Genomic DNA, 21,428 nt, shown 5'->3' on the forward strand with positions numbered 1-21,428 from the left:
ATGCATTCTTTTTTATTGTGTTGATAAATGTAATATATTGGGTATTTTTATGTTGTCTTGTTCATGTATATATTATACATGTCTCATTGCACATACAATATAGCACAGTATTATGCAGGTACTTTATAACATTATGGAAAATATTCCAAAGTAACAAGTTTTGTCCAAAATGTTGCTAATGCGAAGTCTTGATAACTTGCCATTGTTTTTTTTTTATAGTTTTATTATTGTGATCCAAAGTTAGCAAAATCGTAAGTCTTATTCATTTTCAGTTTGTAATATCAGGGAATTACACATGAAGTAAGCAATGTTCTTCCATAGGAGCACTGCGCAAAGCACAAACTGAGTTACCATACGGAACTAAGAATTGCAGGAGAGTCTTACTTAGGGACTATTGTATCGACTGATGCGTGATTAGAAAGTGACCATTCTCCCAAATCCTCCTCCAAAGCTGTCTTCATATTGAAGAAATACAGGTTGTTGCTCAGATATTACTTAATCTGAAGGGACCAATTGGAATGCATTAATTTAGGATGTGTCATGTGGTAGGTACTTCACTTGCTTGGGATTATTGTAAGTGTTTTATAGTAACTACACCAATTTGGGAAATTCCAGAAATAGCAGACATTTACTTTCCCTCTTAATCCCTTGCTGCTTCAATGATATGCCATATCCAACAACTGACTACAGCAGTAAATCACTGACATGTGCCACTCATATTGGCATCGCCACATTATCAGATTCCCTCAGTAGAGTAATGAAAAAGGGAGTCATAAATTCATTCCAGTATTGTGGACCAACATTTATCTTCCCTATCCCTTATCTCTCCCTTCTTGATGACATGTATCATTAAATGTTTTTATCCCTTCTTTGGCACAATAGAGGGCCTTCTGGATCTCCATAGACAGACATATGGAGATTTGTGCAGGTCACCCTCTCTCTGGGGTCTGTTGCTCTACGACAACCCAAACAATTAGAACACTGAGGATTTCCATTTAAGGGTAAGTTCACATGGGGTTTTTTGGTCAGGGTTTTGAGGCCGTATCCGCCTCAAAACCCTGACCAAAAAGACGGCTCCCATTGAAATCAGGTCTTTTTTCCAGGAGGCGTTTCTTCCGGCTTCCGGAAAAAAGAAGCGAGGTGCTCATTCTTCAGGCCAAGTCGCCTCGCGATTTGGTCTGAAGACACAGCTTCCTCCACACTAGGCCCATTCATTGGTCCTAATGTGGAGCAGAGTGCGCGGCTGGATGCCGGTGCAGTGCATCAGCTTTCAGTTGTGGCTACCCTGTTTTTGGATTGGAAACTGATGTAGCCTCCGCCTCAGGTTCCGATCCAAAAAAACCCATGTGAACTTACCCTAAAAGTACTGTAACATACTGCTAGATCAATACATTCTTTTCAGTAGGGTTTCACCTCTGGGATAACTTGCGATTCACAAAAATGAAAAGTAATCATGCGGACAGGAAAGTAGATTAAGTACTTTCCTGTCAGCACACCACTTGCAGATGTGTTCGGTATTCCGTTCGGAAGGGTCCTCATGCGGACTCCCCCGGACGGAATACCAATGCTGATTTGAACGAGGCTTAAGACGTATCCCAAAATCAAAATAAGATGGTGAGAGTCTCACACAAGGCACCCCAGTGACCAGCTGTTATATCTACACATTGTACAGAGCCAAGAGCAGGCAGCTCTGAAAACTGTGTAGTGGTCGTGCTGGGATACTACTGCTCAGCTCACACTCAAACCCTTTAATTCTGAGGACAAACCCCCACCAAAGAGGAAGCAATGACCCATACTAGTGATATATGCCATCACCTGCTATCATAGGAAGTACAATGGCATACTGTAATACCTGAATATAGTGTGTGCCTCATTGTATGGATTTTAACTCAGTTTGTGCTGACATTGTCTGCTTTTTAATATGGAAGTGGTAAGATGATCAGTTATTGTACTTACATATGTATCTCTTTTTTATTTTGAGAGATATGCCATTGTGAAAAATGTACTTTGTATACATTGCTGCTGGGTGTCTGAAACACAGTGCTGGGCAGTTTGTGTCAGGCTTTTCCAGCAGGGAACATGACAGTATGTTTGGATAGTAAGGGAAAATGTGTACAAATAAGTTTCTATAAGTATACTAGTATTTAAAAGTGTATCTGTTGTTCTGCTACTGTACATAAAAAATCATGATGGGCACATGCTAGTAAGCTATCCACGTTACCCGAAAAAATAAAGATGCTTCATTAAAGAAGAGAAATCTGTTTTGCTTGTTTCATGTGTCTCCAATGTTTTACATGATAGAGATGACTGCAGTTATGGAACCCTATAGCTGTCCATACACATAAGATAACTCCCCCATAAACATATCCGCTCAGCTCATGCTGTAGCTTGCTGGGTATAGATGGAAGGTTTCAGAATAAATGGCTGATGGATTTAATATAATAAAAGTGACCTGTAATGAATGATTGCACTTTTAGCACACACAGAGTTTAAAGAGATTGTCCAGAATGTAGGTTTTATGGCCTAATCTTAGGATAGGCCATAAATATCTGACAAGTGGGGTCCAACAGGTGGCCCCCACATTGGCATGCTCAGCTTCTTTTGAATTCATTGGTTGCTAAGCTGCAGGACACATAGTATTGGCTTCAGAAATGGCCCAGTACAGCTAATTGGTGCAGGGGCCGCCTGTCAGTTCCCCACTGATCATATATTTATGGGCTAACCTAAAGATAGGCCATAAAAATCTAAATCCTGGACAACCGCATTAATTAGCGATAGATGTAGGAATTAAAACCTATGTTTACCTTTGCCAACCATTCTTTATAGTCTCAATGCAACTAATATGGCAAATGAACCAACTTTACAATTGTTTCCAATTAACTCCTTCCTGTTCTGCGACATAATAGTACGCTGCTGTAAGTGGCTAGTTAGGGTTCTGCGTTGTACTATTATGGCGCAGCTTCTGAATGCCTGCACGTGTGCCCTGATTTGATCGCTGTACACCAAGGTCCAAATTTTTGTCTGATTTTTTTTAAATAGTTGCTGCAAAATTACAGTCAGCAAATGTTCAACCATTAGAGAGTATAATTCATGTTTTATTAGATAAACTTTCCAATGATAAGCATTTTTTTCCCATAAATTAAAAGAATCAACATTTGCTGTTTCACATTATTATGCACAACAAAGTTTCTAAACATTTTATAGGTTGTAAAAACTGAAAATGGTCAATTGCTGAATCTGCAGTATTAAGAAGCCACATTTACTAAAATCAAAAGCTATTTCAATCAAAAACATCTTAAGGCCGCATTGAAAAAGCACTGAAAAATATCCACGTTGCAGTGACTAAATTTTGCAGCAGCCACATGGGACCCTGACCTAAAGAGGTTTCCTGGATCTAAAGTTTTGTGCAAGGAGGCCGGGGAAGGTGTGAAAAAAAAAAGGTGCTTCTTTGGGTAGAAGTCCTCGCCTCGTGACTACTGAGGCCAATCAGCGGCATAAGGAAAGGAACTGAGATTTCACTCACATACGTCACCTGTGATGTCCCGTGTCCTTTCATTAGGCTGTTGATTGGTCTCAGTGGTCCCTTGTAGCAAGGACTTCCACCGGAACAAGACCGAACAGCAGGAATGGACCGCGATGGGAGACACTGGAGCACCGGGTATGGGTGAGCATGGGATTTTTGTTACTTACACTTTTCCCGGCCTCCTTCCATAAAACGGTATATCCTGGACAACCACTTTAACAGGCCCAGTTACATGTTTGATATCAACTTCACAATTCTTGCATCCATTGAACTTGTGAGTTTATGGATAATTTCTGCTTGAATTTATTTGCAGAATGTCAGAATAGCCTCCCAGAACTGCCGTTTTGATGTGAACTGCCTCCCATCCTCATACATCTTTTGGTTGAAGATACTCCAAAGGTTCTTAATAAGGTTGAGGTCAGGGGTGGCCACAGTATGAATTTTTCTCCTTTTATGCCTATAACAGTCAATGACTTAGAGGTATTTTTTGTTTCATGAGATGGTGTCTTGTCATACAAGAAGATGATTTGCAGAGGTTATTTTCACATCTCAGGGATTCTAAAGGAGCCTACCAGCTCTCTCCTGATGATTCTAGATGAAAACATGACTTTGCCACCTCCTTAGTGACATCACAGACTTGTTGGGACATGGTGTCCATCCACCACTCCATCCATCTGAACCATCCAGAGTTGCACTGCACTCATCAGTAAACACGAATGTTTCAAAATTATTCTTCATGTATCATGCCGGGGCCCACTGCTATGAGCACTGATTAGGGGTTGCCAAATAGTAGGTTTATGTACAACTGCAAGCCTCTGGGGGATCCTGCACCTTGAGGTTTGTGGGACTCCAGAGGCACCAGCAACTTTAAATATATGTTTTCTACTTTTTAACTAGTATTTTAGCAGCTGCATTCATAATCAGAAAAATTTAGCTGGTAGAAATCTCCCTCATTATGCCTTTATCTGTGCAAACCCATCTGTGCTCTTAGTCAGTCACAAGTCTCTTCACAGTATGATGATCACACTTAAAAGGATTCTATCATTAAAATCAAATTTTTTCTCGATCACATGTAGGAATAGCCTTAAGAAAGGCTATTCTTCTCCTACCTTTAGATGTCTTCGCCTCCGTTCGGTAGAAATCCCAGTTTTTATCGGTATGCAAATGAGTTCTCTCACAAGAAAATGGTCGCTTACACCAGACGGGCATGCACAGTCGGCTCTGCCAGAGGACCGACAGCAGAGCCGACAGCGCATGCATAGACGTTTGAACCAGCTCCGGAAGAAGACACGCAGAGAGGCCGTTCCTGAAGAAGATGGAGGCCAGTGGCGTAACTACCACCATAGCAGCAGAGGCAGCTGCCACAGGGCTCGGGACATTAGGGGCCCGGTGACAGCTGCTACCGCTGCTATCATTATTCTCGGAGGTCTTTTCGGACCCCCGAGTATAATGATCGGGGCCCCCTGTTGGTGGAATACTTTCCACCAACAGGGGGCCCCAAAGCTGCAGCAATGGCTGACACACAGGAGCTGCAGGTCTGGCTCCTCTCAGCGCTTCAGGACGCTTCCCCTCTCTCCCCCTCCCTTTCTCTGCCTGTCCTCTGCCCACTAATGAGAGGAGGAGGCGGGGCTTATCCATGCCGAGCTGCACACAAGAGAAGAAGAAGAAGCTGCTCCAGGAAAATGAAACTAAAGAAAGAAAACAGGTACATACTGGGGTTACTATGCTTATTAATATCAGGCATTTGGGGTGATTACTTTTGTTTTAGTAACTCCATGTGCCTCATATTAATAGCAGTTAACCTCATCATGTCCCTCACATTAACTCCTGTGTGCCTCACCATAAGAGTTACTAATATGTGAGACATATGGGGGTAATAATAATGAAGATACTTTATTATTACCTCCATGTCTCTCACATATCAGTAACTCTTATGTGAGGTACACAAGGGTTAATGTGAGGGACATGATGGGGTTAACTGCTATTAATATGAGGCACATGGAGTTACTAAATTGTAATGCACATGACCAGATTTTTTATCCACAATTGTCCTGGTATAGCGGTCAGCGGGTGACGTGACAGTATTTAGTCCTGCAGGGGCCACTATGGGACATAATACTGTGTGCAGTGGCCATTATTGGGTATAATACTGTGTGCAGGGGCCTCTAAGGGACATAATACTGTGTGCAGGGGCCACTTTGGGGCATAATACTGTGTGCAGTGGCCTCTAAGGGACATAATACTGTGTGCAGGGGCCACTATGGGACATAATACTGTGTGCAGGGGCCACTAAGAGACATAATACTGTGTGCAGCGGCCACTATGGGACATAATACTGTGTGCAGGGGCCACTATGGGACATAATACTGTATGCAGGGGCCACTATGGGGAATAATACTGTGTGCAGGGGCCACTATGGGGGAAAATACTGTGTGCAGGGGCCACTACGGGACATAATAGAGTGCGGAGGAGGGGGCCGGTCGAGGTCTTTGACGTCAGTGTCGGTTGGGGGGGGGGGCTATGGCAAAAAATCGCCACGGGGCCCCGCCATTCCTAGTTACGCCACTGATACAGGGTGAGAGTAGCGGTATTATGCTCTGGCAATATATACAGGATGAGAGAAGCTGTATTATGTCTATATATATATATATATATATATATATATATATACAGGATGAGAGTAGCAGTACTATGCTCTGTCAATATACAGTATATACAGGATGAGAGAAGCGGTACTATGATCTGTCAATATACAGTATATACAGGATGAGAGAAGCGGTACTATGCTCTGTCAATATACAGTATATACAGGATGAGAGAAGCTGTATTACGTCTATATATATATACACAGGATGAGAGTAGCAGTACTATGCTCTGTCAATATACAGTATATACAGGATGAGAGAAGCGGTACTATGCTCTGTCAATATACAGAATATACAGGATGAGAGAAGTGGTACTATGCTCTGTCAATATACAGTATATACAGGATGAGAGAAGCGGTACTATGCTCTGTCAATATACAGTATATACAGGATGAGAGAAGCTGTATTATGTCTATATATATATATACACAGGATGAGAGTAGCAGTACTATGCTCTGTCAATATACAGTATATACAGGATGAGAGAAGCGGTACTATGCTCTGTCAATATACAGTATATACAGGATGAGAGAAGCTGTATTATGTCTATATATATATATATATACACAGAATGAGAGTAGCAGTACTATGCTCTGTCAATATACAGTATATACAGGATGAGGGAAGCGGTACTATGCTCTGTCAATATACAGTATATACAGGATGAGAGAAGCGGTACTATGCTCTGTCAATATACAGTATATACAGGATGAGAGAAGCTGTATTATGTCTATATATATATACAGGATGAGAGTAGCAGTACTATGCTCTGTCAATATACAGTATATACAGGATGAGAGAAGCGGTACTATGCTCTGTCAATATACAGTATACACAGGATGAGAGAAGCGGTACTATGCTCTGTCAATATACAGTATATACAGGATGAGAGAAGCTGTATTATGTCTATATATATATATATATATATATATATATATATATATATATATATATATATACACACAGGATGAGAGAAGCGGTACTATGCTCTGTCAATATACAGTATATACAGGATGAGAGAAGCTGTATTATGTCTATATATATATATATACACAGAATGAGAGTAGCAGTACTATGCTCTGTCAATATACAGTATACACAGGATGAGAGAAGCTGTATTATATATATATATATACACAGGATGAGAGAAGCGGTACTATGCTCTGTCAATATACAGTATATACAGGATGAGAGAAGCTGTATTATGTCTATATATATATATATATATATATATATATATATATATATATACACAGAATGAGAGTAGCAGTACTATGCTCTGTCAATATACAGTATATACAGGATGAGAGAAGCGGTACTATGCTCTGTCAATATACAGTATATACAGGATGAGAAAAGCTGTATTATGTCTATATATATATACACAGGATGAGAGTAGCAGTACTATGCTATATATGCTATATATGCTATATATATGCTATATATATATACTATTGACATAGTATATATATATATATATATATATATGATGAGAGTAGCAGTACTATGCTCTGTCAATATACAGTATATACAGGATGAGAGAAGCGGTACTATGCTCTGTCAATATACAGTATATACAGGATGAGAGAAGCGGTACTATGCTCTGTCAATATACAGTATATACAGGATGAGAGAAGCTGTATTATGTCTATATATATATACAGGATGAGAGTAGCAGTACTATGCTCTGTCAATATACAGTATACACAGAATGAGAGAAGCGGTACTATGCTCTGTCAATATACAGTATATACAGGATGAGAGAAGCTGTATTATGTCTCTATATATATACAGGATGAGAGTAGCAGTACTATGCTCTGTCAATATACAGTATACACAGGATGAGAGAAGCGGTACTATGCTCTGTCAATATACAGTATATACAGGATGAGAGAAGCTGTATTATGTCTATATATATATACAGGATGAGAGTAGCAGTACTATGCTCTGTCAATATACAGTATACACAGGATGAGAGAAGCGGTACTATGCTCTGTCAATATACAGTATATACAGGATGAGAGAAGCGGTACTATGCTCTGTCAATATACAGTATATACAGGATGAGAGAAGCTGTATTATGTCTATATATATATATATATATATATATATATATATATATATATATATATATACAGGATGAGAGAAGCGGTACTATGCTCTGTCAATATACAGTATATACAGCAGTGATGGCGAACCTATGGCACGCGTGCCAGAGAGGGCACGCAGAGCCCTCCATGCTGGCACGCGTGCGGTCGCCCGGATCGCTCACCAACAGGGAATCCGGTACAGGATTCCCCGTTGATGAGCGATCACTGCCTTCAGTTGTATGTGCAAATGCACATACAGCTGAAAGCTGTCAGGGTAGGCCGCGGATCGCGCGACCGCGGCCTACACTGGCTGCAGAGTTTGACCTTTGCCCCGACGCGGGCGCGATGACGTCATCAGCGCCGCCAGTGACAAGAAGGTGGATGCCGGCGGCTCTTCAGGGGTGAGTATGAGAGTGGCTCACTGTGTATATGATGTTGGGGGGAGCGCTTATAATACTTGGTGGGGTGTATGATACTGGGGGGGAGTGTATAATACTGGGGGGGCTTATAATACTGGGTGGGGTGTATAATACTGGGGGGAGTGTATAATACTGGGGGGAGTGTATAATACTGAGGGGGCTTATAATACTGGGGGGAGTGTATAATACTGGGGGGAGTGTATAATACTGGGGGGAGTGTATAATACTGGGGGGAGTGTATAATACTGGGGGGGCTTATAATACTGGGGTGGCTTATAATACTGGGGGGGTGTACTAAAGAGCATATAATACTGGGGGGGGGGGGCCTATTTATAAGCACACAATACTGTGTGTGGATGCCACTGTGGAGCATATAATCCTGTGGGGGGGAGACACCTACTGCGGAGCATATAACACTGGGGGGCTACTGTGGTACTGTGGAGAATATAATATTGTGTGGTGGGCCCACTGCAGAGCATATAATACTGTCTGGGGTCCCCTCACTATTTATATCACACAGTATCTGTTTTATTGCAGATGTGATATTAGTACAGGATGTAAGAATATTACACGGTAACTATAAAACAGATCCTGTGCGATGTAAATAGTGAAAATTAATTGTTCAAAGTACCAAATGCCGAGACCTTTACATTTCAGTACAACGTTGTTTGTATTATTGAAAGCTCTGTAAAGCCCCACATGACTGTAATTTTTGGTCAGTAACTGTCCGCAATTGTGGATCCGCATAGTATTAAGTCTATATTGTCGTGTTGGCACTCCGCGAAAATTTTGTGGGTTTTGGGTTGCAGTTTGGGCACTCGGTCTCTAAAAGGTTCGCCATCACTGATATACAGGATGAGAGAAGCGGTATTATGCTCTGTCAATATATACAGGATGAGAGTAGTGTGTCGGAGAATAGAGGGGAGCATTTGAGGGGTGTTACAATATATTTTTAACCCTTGGCTTAAAATAATAAATAGCGCGCACTGATCTGTCCATTCACCAGCGACTATTATAATGTGTTAGGGGTACTGAAAGGTGTATTATCCTGTTTTGGACACTAGGAGGAAATGTGACAGGAGGCCCAGAGAGATGTAGCTATATGTTCCGCGCTGCGCAGTGTCCGTATATAAGGAGCAGATACCCAGAATGACAGGCAGCGTACACGGAGGGTACGTCAGCACACACAAGTCTCCGTCAGCCTGCGCAGCTATAGGTCTCTCGTGGCTTCCACCACAGTACACACAACCAGGACAGCGCCCCACCCACCTCCTCCTGACCCTGCAGACAGTTCCCGCCCACCTCGCTTCTCATTGGTTTGTTGTGTGCGGCTCAGTTGCTTCCCGCCCAAAAATTCCTGTTGCTCAGCAACCGAAGGACGCTGACTGACGTTCGTTTACCTTAGTAACTGGAGGCTGAGACACGGAGGAGCAAGTGTGATCCGTCTGTACACAGGCTGGTATGTACCGCGGGCAGCAGGTCCGCCTCACTGCACAGCGACCTGTATTATACGGACAGGGCTCTCTTCAATCCCTCTGGAGCTCTCTCCATTTCCTCTTCCTTTACTCTCTAGTTTCTCTCCCTTTGGACCTCTCTCTCGCTCTCCCCCCTTTGTCTCTATTTCTCTCATCACTTTCTGAATGTTCTCTCATCACTTTCTCTCCCTTTCTCTTTCCACCTTGTACTAGCTTTGTCCCTGCAGTCTTTTTCTCTCTGTGGTGATCCTTTGCTTTCCCTCTGTCTATATTTACCTCCCATCTCCCTTCTTACCCTTCATTCCCTCTCTCTTTCTTTACCCCTCTGTCTCTCTCCCCTTTCCTCCTTCTCTGCCTCTCTCTCACTTACTTTGTATCTCTCCTGTCCTCATCCATCACTCTTCTTTCTTTCTTTCTTTCTTTCTTTCTTTCTTTCTTTCTTTCTTTCTTTCTTTCTTTCTTTCTTTCTTTCTCTCTCTCTCTCTCCTTTTCTCACACTCCTTCTCTTTCTCCTGGCTTTCTTTCTCCCTCTCCCTTTCTTTCGCTGTCTATCTTCTCTTTTTCTCTTCCTCTTACTTTCTCTCCCCTCTATCTCTCTGTCTCTTTTTCTCTGTGTCTGCCTCTCTTTCCAATTCTCTAACTCAGCTTCCCTCCCTTCTTTCAGCCTTTCATTCTTTGCCTACCACTTTCTTTCTCTCTCCCTCCTTACCTCTTTCTCAGGGCTCGTTCACATCTGCGCCCCGGTCTCCGTTTTGCAGGTTTCCGTTTCCTGCCCGAAACAGGACAGGAGACGGAAACCTGTCGGCATCTTTCAAACTCATTCATCTGAATGGGTTTGGAAAGTGTCCGGCCGTGAGCGCCGGTGAGTGTTTTGTGCTCTCCGCGGCGAAACAGTTTTTTTTATCCAGACACAAAGTTGTACATGCAGGACTTTGTGTCCGGTTAAAAAAAGACGGAGACGCAGAGAGCACAAAACACTCACCGGTGCTCACGGTCTGCCAGATTTCCATCTTCTGTTGGCAGAAGACGGAAACCTGGAAACAGAGATCGGGCGCTGGTGTGAACCCAGCGTCACTCTGTCTCTACCTTTCTGTATCCCCCACTTGGTTTCTCTGTCTCTGCCTCTCAGGGAGCGTTCATACTACGTCGGTGTCCGACAGCTAGTGTCCGATGCTAATGTCCATTCAAAATCTTGTGCAGACATTAGCATTGGACACTAGCTGTGTCCATGACATTTTGTATTGATTTAACTGGACATTGGGTGCGTTCTTTTACTGTCCGTGGGTGTCCTTAACTGTCCGTTCCCAAAGATGTCCGACTTTTCAAGCGGACAGCAAAAACCTACATGTCGGGTTTTGCTGTCCGCTTGAAAAATCGGACATCTTTGGGAACGGACAGTTAAGGACAGACACGGACTGTAAAAGAACGCACCCGATGTCCATTTGCAAAATGTCACGGACACAGCTAGTGTCCACTGCTAATATCCGCACAAGATTTTGAACGGACATTAGCAGCGGACACTAGCTGTCGGACACCGACGGTAGTGTGAACGCTCCCTTACCCATTCTCTCTCTTGCTTGCTCTGTTCATCCCTATCTTTACTTCCTCCTCTCTCTTTCTCCCTTTCTGTCTCCTCTCACTTTTTCTTTCCTTCCTTCTTTATCTTTCTCCCTCCCTGCCTCTGTTTCATAGACTTTTCCTTACTTTAGATTATGTGACATTATTGTATATTGTAATACCATAGCACATAAAACCATATAATACACATATTTTTAAGCTTATACCACTAATAATGAACATCAGTAAACCATATAAGGTACCAAAAAAGTCATCCGTTATTAGACATAATTCTGTAAATCCCTGGGAAGTTTATGGGCTGAGCGGTACACTCAGAGAGATGTATACAAGCACAGCACTATTCTAGGATGGTATCAGAGTGCAGCTCACAGTGATCTTTCTTCTGAAGGGTATACAGCATAGATGATATACATGGTGTACAAGCAATGCCTAACAAGTGTTATAACTAATAGGTGTTAATGAATAATTTCATGTTTGTTTTTCCTTCATCCTTGTTTTGTTCACCTGCAGCCATGGAAGAATTAATTGATAAAATATTGGGAGTGAAAATCGCTCCTGGTCTTCTCCATTTTATGGATGTATTAGTTGGAAAGTCTTACCAAGCCAATATCACTGTGCAAAATATCAGTCATGTGGCTAAAGCAATCAAGATACATGGACCAAAAGATCTTCAGGTACAGCACAATTTGCTAAATATATTCTTCTACTTGAATATGTTGTTTGAGATTAAGAGAGCCTCAGTGAGAAATTAAAATAAAGTCTCCTTATGATGCTGGTTAAAATCATTACACAGCTGCTTCTTTGCACCATCTCTGTTCTAGGACCATTGACCCAATTCTGCATTTCATTGTTACCTAACAATGTAGGAGGATCCAAGCTCAGGTTCATAACCGCCATTAAATAGAGAATGTAGCCAACCTTTCTCATCTCATGGCCCTCATCATACTCCTTCTCCAGGAATCCATTGCAAACACATGGCCAACTCTGTGGTACATAAATCATTGAGTATAATTTATAAGTCAGGCTAGGTTCAGATCTGCGCCGGACTTTCCATCATTCAGGCCTGCTGGGGAACCCGAAAAACAGAGATCCCAAAAACAGCAGTTTCTCGCAGACACTGGCGGACTCCATAGACTATAATGAACAACATATTCTCCAGCACAGATGTGAACTTAACCTTAACCCCTTCCTGCCGATGGAACTTTTTGACTTCCCGACCAAGCTCGATTTTTCAAAACTGACATGTGTCACTTTATGTGGCAATAACTTTGGAACGCTTTAAAGAGGACCTTTCACCATTTTGCACACAGGCAGTTCTATATACTGCCGGAAAGCTGACCTCTGCTCACAGTACTCGTCCATAGACGAGCATTATCAGGGAGGGAGGGGGCGTTCGTCCCGGCTCTCACAGCACAGTGCGATTGGCTGTGCTGTGAAGAAGGACGTCTCTGGCTAACTGTCAGAAACACCCTTCTGACCATAGAAGAGCTACGGTACCAGACCGTAAGCTCTTCACACCGGGCCCAGATCGGGAAAACCGACAGTGTGCTGAACTCAGCGCACTGTCAGCTTTCCGGGAGTATATAGAACTGCTTGTGTGCAAAATGGTGAAACGTCCTCTTTAACTTACCAAAGTGATTTTGAGATTGTTTTCTCGTAACACATTGTACTTCATGTTAGCAGTAAATTTTGGTTGATATTTTTTGTGTTTAATTATGAAAAAATAGGAAATTTGGTGGAAATTTTTGAAAAATATGCATTTTATAAAGTTTGAAATGATGTGCATTGCATACAGATAGTCAGACCGCCAAAATTATATCATAAATCTCATGTCCCAGATCTCTGCTTTATGTCAGCAACAAACTTTAGTCACCCTTTTATTTTTTACGGACATTATAAGGTTTACAAGTGAAACAACAATATTCAAAATTTTCAAGAAATTTCCAAAACCCATTTTTTAAGGGACTAATCCAGTTATGAAGGGGTTTTGAAAGACCCTTGTATTAAACCCCCCCATAAATCACTCCATTTTCAAAGCTGCACCCCTTAAATAACCCAAAACAACATATACCTAGTATTTTAACCCTATAAGTGCTTAACGGGAATTAAGACAAGATGGAGGTGAAATTTACACATTTGATTTTATTTTGCTAATATTTTCGTTTAGCCCTAGAATTTGCACATTCACAAGGGGTTAAAGGAGAAAACGCATCCCACAATTTGTTATGCAAGTTCTCTGGACTACCATAGTACCCCACTTGTGGGTGTAAACTAATATATGGATGCTCAGCGAGACGCAGAAGGGAAGGCGCACCAAGGAGCTTTTAGAGGGCAGATCTGGCTGTGAGCAGTTTCAGGAACCATGTCACATTTACAAAGCCCTTGAGGTGTCAAAACAGTGTAAACCTCTAGAAAGTGAGCCCGTTTTGAAAACCGCACCCCTCAAAGAATTTATCAAGTGATGTAGTGAGCATTAGTAACCCAGAAATGAATATGTAAGCTGTGCGGAGTAAATTGGGTACACCAAATCCCATTCTATTTTCCCACTAGCTCCTATGACACGGATGGGGAAGAGGGGCATTCTGGGGGATCAGCGCTGGTGTATTATCTCTCATAAGCTCTAAATATGAGGTGTCCCCTGAAAACGCTCGCACAGATTATACATTTCCTTCTAGTTGCAGCCACTTATGTCCTAATGATTTGGCGACTTTTGGGGTTTTTGTCTTCACATTGTACAAGCTAGATTTTTATTTTCTGGCAATGTGGCCTTATGAGGGCTTGGTGTTTGCGGTATTAGATGTACTTTTCAATGCCACCATTTTGGGGTGCCTGTAACTTATTGGCTACATTTTATTAACTCTTTCTGGGTGGGATGTAAAAAGAAAAATCAATTCTGGCATTGCTTTTTAGCATTTTTTTTTCCCGTGCAGCGTACAGCATAAGTAACATGTTACCTTTATTCTGCGGGTCGGTACGGTTACGGCGATACCTCATTTATATTATTTTTTAATGCGTTGCTATTTGTGCAGAATAAAATTCAATTCAGGGAAAAAAATCTATTATTTTTGCATCGCCATCTTCTGAAAGGCATAACATTTTTATTTTTTGTTGACAGAGCTGGTTGAGGGCTTATTTTTTGCGGGATGACCTCTGCTTTTTATTGGTACCATTTTGGTTTTCATCTGACCATTTGATTATTTTTTATTGAACATTTTGTAAGGGAAAGGTGTTGAATAATCATTATTTTGTGCGGTTTTCTAGTTTTTTTTTTTTTAATGATGTTCGCTGTTCGGGTTAAATAATATTTTAATTTTATTCAGGTTATTACGGACGCGGTGATACCAAATATAATGTTTTTTTCTATTTTTCTTTATTTTACATTATAAAACATTTTATATAGGGAAAATGGGATTTTTGGGGCTTTATTTATTTCTAATTTATTTTAAACTTATTTAAAAATTTTTATTTTTACTTTTTTATAACTTTTTTTTTTCTGTCCCCGTGGGGACATCGGCACCATAATATAATGAAACCCCTGAGATGCCGTTGGTCATGTTTGACGGCCGGCATCTCAGGTGCTAACACCCGCGATCAGACCCGGTTCCGACTGTAGGTGTTACAGGTAACATCCGGATGACACTCGCAGGGCATGGTGCGCACACAGGTTCTGTGTGTGTGCACCATGCAGCTGCCGTAGTACTACGGCCGTTTTGCGGGAAGTCCTTCCCGGCAGCGCTGTACTATTGGGAAGGGGAGGGGTTAAAGGAGTTTTCTGGGAAAAATAAATAAATATATGTTTTATTAAAAAAAAAGGTCTATTAGTGCTATTAATGGGTTAAGAAGTGCACCCAAGTACTTTTAGCAGTGTTTTGAGTGATTTCTGGGTTTCTCTGGGAGTCTCTGGCATCTTCTACATTTATCTTGTCACATTGACAAATCCCCCCCCTCCATGTATCCAAATTTGAGGTGATATGGAGTACATAAATAGGCACCCCAGATTTGCCATCTGAGTGCGCGTTCACACTAGCGGCCGGTCTTTGCTTTGCAGGTTTCCGTCTTCTGCCTGAGAAACTGAACAGGAGATGGAAACCGGCAGTCAGTTTTCAAACCCATTCATTTGAATGGGTTTGCAAAGTGACCGCCCATGAGTGTCTTCTGCCTGTCTGCGGCAAAACCGTTTTTTTTAACTGGACACAAAGTCGGATATGCAGGACTTTGTGTCCGGTTAAAAAAAACTGTTTCACTTCGGAGACCAGAAGACGATCACGGGCGGACACTGACATTCGGGTTTCCGTCTCCTATCCAGTTTCTCAGGCAGAAGACGGAAACCCGCAAAGCGGAGACCGGGCACAGAAGTGAACCCGCCCGTAGCTGTTATTTACCACACGGTTAAACCTGGCATAGATCCTGACAGGGATTTTTCTCCTGATAGTTTCCCAGTGATGTTCAGCTTAATGCCTGGCCAAAATTTCAAGGATACAGTCCTATGAAAAAGTTTGGGCACCCCTATTAATCTTAATCATTTTTAGTTCTAAATATTTTGGTATTTGCAACAGCTATTTCAGTTTGATATATCTAATAACTGATGGACACAGTAATATTTCAGGATTGAAATGAGGTTTATTGTACTAACAGAAAATGTGCAATATGCATTAAACCAAAATTTGACCGGTGCAAAAGTATGGGAACCTCAACAGAAAAGTGACATTAATATTTAGTAGATCCTCCTTTTGCAAAGATAACAGCCTCTAGTCGCTTCCTGGAGCTTTTAATCAGTTCCTGGATCCTGGATAAAGGTATTTTGGACAAACAATTCAAGTTCAGTTAAGTTTGATGGTCGCCGAGCATGGACAGCCCGCTTCAAATCATCCCACAGATGTTCAATGATATTCAGGTCTGGGGACTGGGATGGCCATTCCAGAACATTGTAATTGTTCCTCTGCATGAATGCCTGAGTTGATTTGGAGCGGTGTTTTGGATCATTGTCTTGCTGAAATATCCATCCCCGGCGTAACTTCAACTTCGTCACTGATTCTTGAACATTATTCTCAAGAATCTGCTGATACTGAGTGGAATCCATGCGACTCTCAACTTTAACAAGATTCCCGATGCCGGCATTGGCCACACAGCCCCAAAGCATGATGGAACCTCCACCAAATTTTACAGTGGGTAGCATGTGTTTTTCTTGGAATGCTGTTTCTTTTTGGACGCCATGCATAACGCCTTTTTTTTATAACCAAACAACTCAATTTTTGTTTCCAAAATGAAGCTGCCTTGTCCAAATGTGCTTTTTCATACCTCAGGCAACTCTATTTGTGGCGTACGTGCAGAAACGGCTTCTTTCTCATCACTCTCCCATACAGCTTCTATTTGTGCAAAGTGCGCTGTATAGTTGACCGATGCACAGTGACACCATCTGCAGCAAGATGATGCTGCAGCTCTTTGGAGGTGGTCTGTGGATTGTCCTTGACTGTTCTCACCATTCTTCTCTGCCTTTCTGATATTTTTCTTGGCCTGCCACTTCTGGGCTTAACAAGAACTGTCCCTGTGGTCTTCTATTTCCTTACTATGTTCCTCACAGTGGAAACTGACAGGTTAAATCTCTGAGACAACGTTTTGTATCCTTCCCCTGAACAACTATGTTGAACAATCTTTGTTTTCAGATCATTTGAGAGCGGACTGTCCATGTTCGGCGACCATCAAACTTAACTGAACTTGAATTTTTTTGTAGAAAGAAATGGTCCAAAATACCTTCATCCAGGATCCAGGAACTGATTAAAAGCTACAGGAAGTGACTAGAGGCTGTTATCTTTGCAAAAGGAGGATCTACTAAATATTAATGTCACTTTTCTGCTGAGGTGCCCATATTTTTGCACCGGTCAAATTTTGGTTTAATGCATATTGCGCATTTTCTGTTAGTACAATAAACCTCATTTCAATCCTGAAATATTACTGTGTCCATCAGTTATTAGATATATCAAACTGAAATGGCTGTTGCAAACACCAAAATATTTAGAACTAAAAATGATTAAGATTAATAGGGGTGCCCAAACTTTTTCATAGGACTGTAAGTACTGCTTATAGCCCTATGATATCTCTTCACATTGTCTTTATATGCAACTATTTAAGTACATACGGTGTCATATGCTTCATGAACTATAGCTGTGTGTTTTTTTACTTTTATTTCTGTTTATACTTGCTAAAACTAAAAATATTATTGTAATGTCTACTTGTGATCCTTTTTCAGTTTACACTGCATGTACAAAATCCAGAAAAACCTATAGCACCTGGTCTTCAGGTGACAGCATCAGTGGAATACCATCCTACCAAAAATGAAGACATTTGTGACAAACTTCTGATTGTGGTTGATAATGACGTCATTGAGGTGCCATTATTAGGGTAAGATGTTTACCTTATACATAGTTATTAAATTCTTTATTTTAATGGATGAAGGACACAGTCATCTTGAGATTTGAGAAGAATTTTGTCAAGAAATTTTGAGAACCATAATTTTTCCTGCTGAATTGGTTGTATGAAAGCTTGTTTTATAAGTTGTATATTCATTTTTGGGTACCTTTAATGCAGTGGTTCTTAACCAGGGTTCGATCCCTAGGCCCTATGCACGGTTCATTTTGGGTACCAGTAAAAAATCATATACCTATGTCTTCAATTTGGGAAAAAAATCATATTTGATTTATCACTAAGAAGGGTTTGGTGAATGTACATATAAAACTGGTGGGTTCGGTACCTCAAACAAGGTTAAGAACCACTGCTTTAATGTATTTAAAATCCATTATTAACTTTTTTGGAGTGGAGAAAAACAACTGCTCCCATTTGATCATTGTTATCGTTCTTGTTTATTTATATAGCACCATTAATTCCTTGGTGGTTTACATTTAAGGGTTTACATACAGTACACAAAATATACAAACAAATATAATAGTAACAATGTCCGACTGGCGTAGTGGGATAGAGGGGCCTGCCTGAAAGGGTTTACAGTCTATGAGGGAAGAGGGATAGAAACAGAATGCAATGGGTAACCAGTGAAGGGATTGGCAAAGGGGAGCAGCTGATGAAGAACAGGGGCAGAGGTGTATTAAGTGAGCAACACAGTTTAAGGTGGACTGGAGGGGGGCAAGGGTATTTGCAGCGAGGCCATGGAGAAGGGTGTTACAGTAGTCTAAGCGGGAGATAATGAGGGCATGAACTAGCATCTTTGTGGCTTCAGGGGTGAGGAAGGAGCGTATTAGGTGGATGTTCTTGAGTTTTAGGTGGCAGGAGGTGTTGAGGGTTTGTATGTGCGATTTGAAGAATTGCTCAGAGTCCAGGGTTATCTTGTGGCAGCGGACCCGTGGGACAAGTGTAAGCATGGTTCCATTAACTTTTATAGATGGGTCAGAAACGTATGGGGTGGGGAGAAGATGATGATCTCTGTTTTCTCCATGCTGAGTTTCAGAAAGCGTGAGGAGAGAAAGGAGTCTATGGCTGCTAGGCACTGTGGAACTTTGGCCAACAGAGAGGTAACGTCTGGTCCAGAGAGGTATATTTGAGTGTCATCGGCATAACAGCCTATTTAAGTTTGACCTCCTATTTTGAATACAGCTGTCTAGTTGGTACATTTGTATCTTCTAATTTACAACTGATAATAATAATAATACATTTTATTTATATAGCGCCAACATATTCCACAACACTGTACAATTTGGTGACAGTTTCCTTTTAAAGGGAATCTGTCACTGTGAAAATCCAGTCTAATCTGCAGGCAGCATTTTCTAGTGCTGGAGGAGTTGAGTGATTTATGGTTTTGTATGAAAAAATTCAGAATAAGTTGTCATTTATTCATGTATCTCTTTGCTAAGAAATAGTCTTTATGATGGCATTCCTGTCAGTGATTGGCAGCCATCTCTGCATTCATGTCATACAATGAGGGTTGTCAATCACCCCAATGACAAGATGGATGTTTTTAAGCACCGAAAAAGCAATGATATAACTGAATAAAGTTTTACTGTATATTTTTCTTCAAATATTTATGTAAATCTGCTCAGCCCCTCCTACTCTATAACAATAAAGATTGCAGATTAAACTGCATTTTCATAGTTACAGGTTCATTTTAAGCTGTCATATTGAGTGTTATATAAATAGCATTGTTCACATGAAATCAAATCTAAACTTTTATGACTTATTTCATAAATCAGTTGTATGGGAGATAGTAGTAAGCTTTGTAATGTATTTTATTAATACAATTCATACAATTTATGCACAATTTATAGAATACCCCATCCTGAACATGATTGAAAACACTTTCATGTTTTGAATGTCCTGCCACTAGGGGGACTGATGTTTTAAATCATGTCCTTAGCAGCAGAGGCTGCTGAGATGAGATTGTAGGAAGTAGGTGGGTGGGTGTAGCAGCTCCTTCACAAGCAGAATCTCCAGAAAGGCACTTCTATCAGCTCTGTACACAAGTCTCTGCATCTAGTAACAAGCAAAGCATCTCATCCCTGGACAGAATACAGTATCTTTAATCCATTCCGAGTACTGTGCCTGTGATACAATGTCCACAGCTCTGCTCAGAAAAGGGTAAAGACATGCAAGTTAGTTTACACATCTGACTCAGTATGGGGATGAGAGGAGAAAGGTAGGATCACAGCCATTATTTAGTATGTACAGTGCATATATAAGATCTGCCCATATAGTGCCATAACAAGCATGAAAGTATAATCCACAGAGAATTAGATGAGGCACTGTGCACACTCCTGAGCCTTATGGAAATTGCTCAGTAAACTACTGTCAGAGGTCCATATTATGTACCCGCCACCAAGTGCAAATGAAGGGGCAATTAAAGTGGGGTGATTATCCTCAGAAACTTAATAAATTAACACTCTTGGGGTAAGACATCAACAGATTGATATCCATAGGAAGACTGCATGATAAATTCCATCAAAAACCCAAGTACTTTTAAAGGGGCTCTATCACTGGGAAAAGTCATTTTTAACTAATCACATCCTTGCATAGGCTTTAGAAAGGCTATTCCAGACCTACCTTTAGTATGTAAATTGCCTCAGTGGTTTCTGAATGAGTCCGTTTTTATTCATATGCTAATGAGCTTACAGCCAGCACAGGAAGTTCCCAGCAGCACTCACCCCTGCTATTATTTTCTATGTGTGTGCAACCAGGAAGCTGAGTCACCAGCAGCAAATAATAGCAAAGAGGGTGCACGATGCATCATGCACCCAGTCTAATTAGCATATGAATAAAAACGGACTTATTCATAAACCACTGAGGCAATTTACATACTAAAGGTAGGTGTGGAATAGCCTTTCTAAAGGCTATGCAAGGATGTGAGTAGTTAAAAATGACTTTTCCCAGTGATAGAGCCCTTTAAAAGAGAAATTCTTTCTCATGTTATTTGCTTCCCACCTTGCCCAGCATTAATCACTGTTTCTGAACACACTGGTGAAATTTACTATTGTGTTTCCGACTAGACTTTGGCATAAAATGCAACAAAATTTTGAGCTAAAAGTTTTCATACTAGCTAGACAAATGGATGAGCTGACGTGAGTTCTCCTCGTCTCTGCACAGTATTGCCAGACTTGTTCTCGACCACTTCCGGTTTAGGTTTGACATCATTGAAAAAAATCACTAAAAAAAACATCAGTATGTGACTGCAGACCCTTAGTCATTTTAGAAGGTAGTAT

The 21,428-nt window shown here is 41.1% G+C and overlaps 1 protein-coding gene across 1 annotated transcript in view; it reads left to right on the forward strand.

The window, feature by feature from the left end:
- The first annotated feature begins 10,095 nt into the window (after positions 1-10,095).
- Positions 10,096-21,428, forward strand: part of CFAP47 (cilia and flagella associated protein 47) — a 478,593-nt gene continuing 467,260 nt past the window's right edge. Inside the window, exons 1-3 of the mRNA XM_075265004.1 lie at positions 10,096-10,136; positions 12,241-12,404; positions 17,978-18,129. Of these exons, the coding sequence (XP_075121105.1) occupies positions 12,243-12,404; positions 17,978-18,129 (314 nt within the window). The 5' untranslated portion in view covers positions 10,096-10,136; positions 12,241-12,242. The remainder of the gene's footprint in view (positions 10,137-12,240; positions 12,405-17,977; positions 18,130-21,428) is intronic.

The sequence above is a fragment of the Leptodactylus fuscus genome, chromosome 2 (assembly GCF_031893055.1).
Source record: "Leptodactylus fuscus isolate aLepFus1 chromosome 2, aLepFus1.hap2, whole genome shotgun sequence".
NCBI lineage: Eukaryota > Metazoa > Chordata > Amphibia > Anura > Leptodactylidae > Leptodactylus > Leptodactylus fuscus.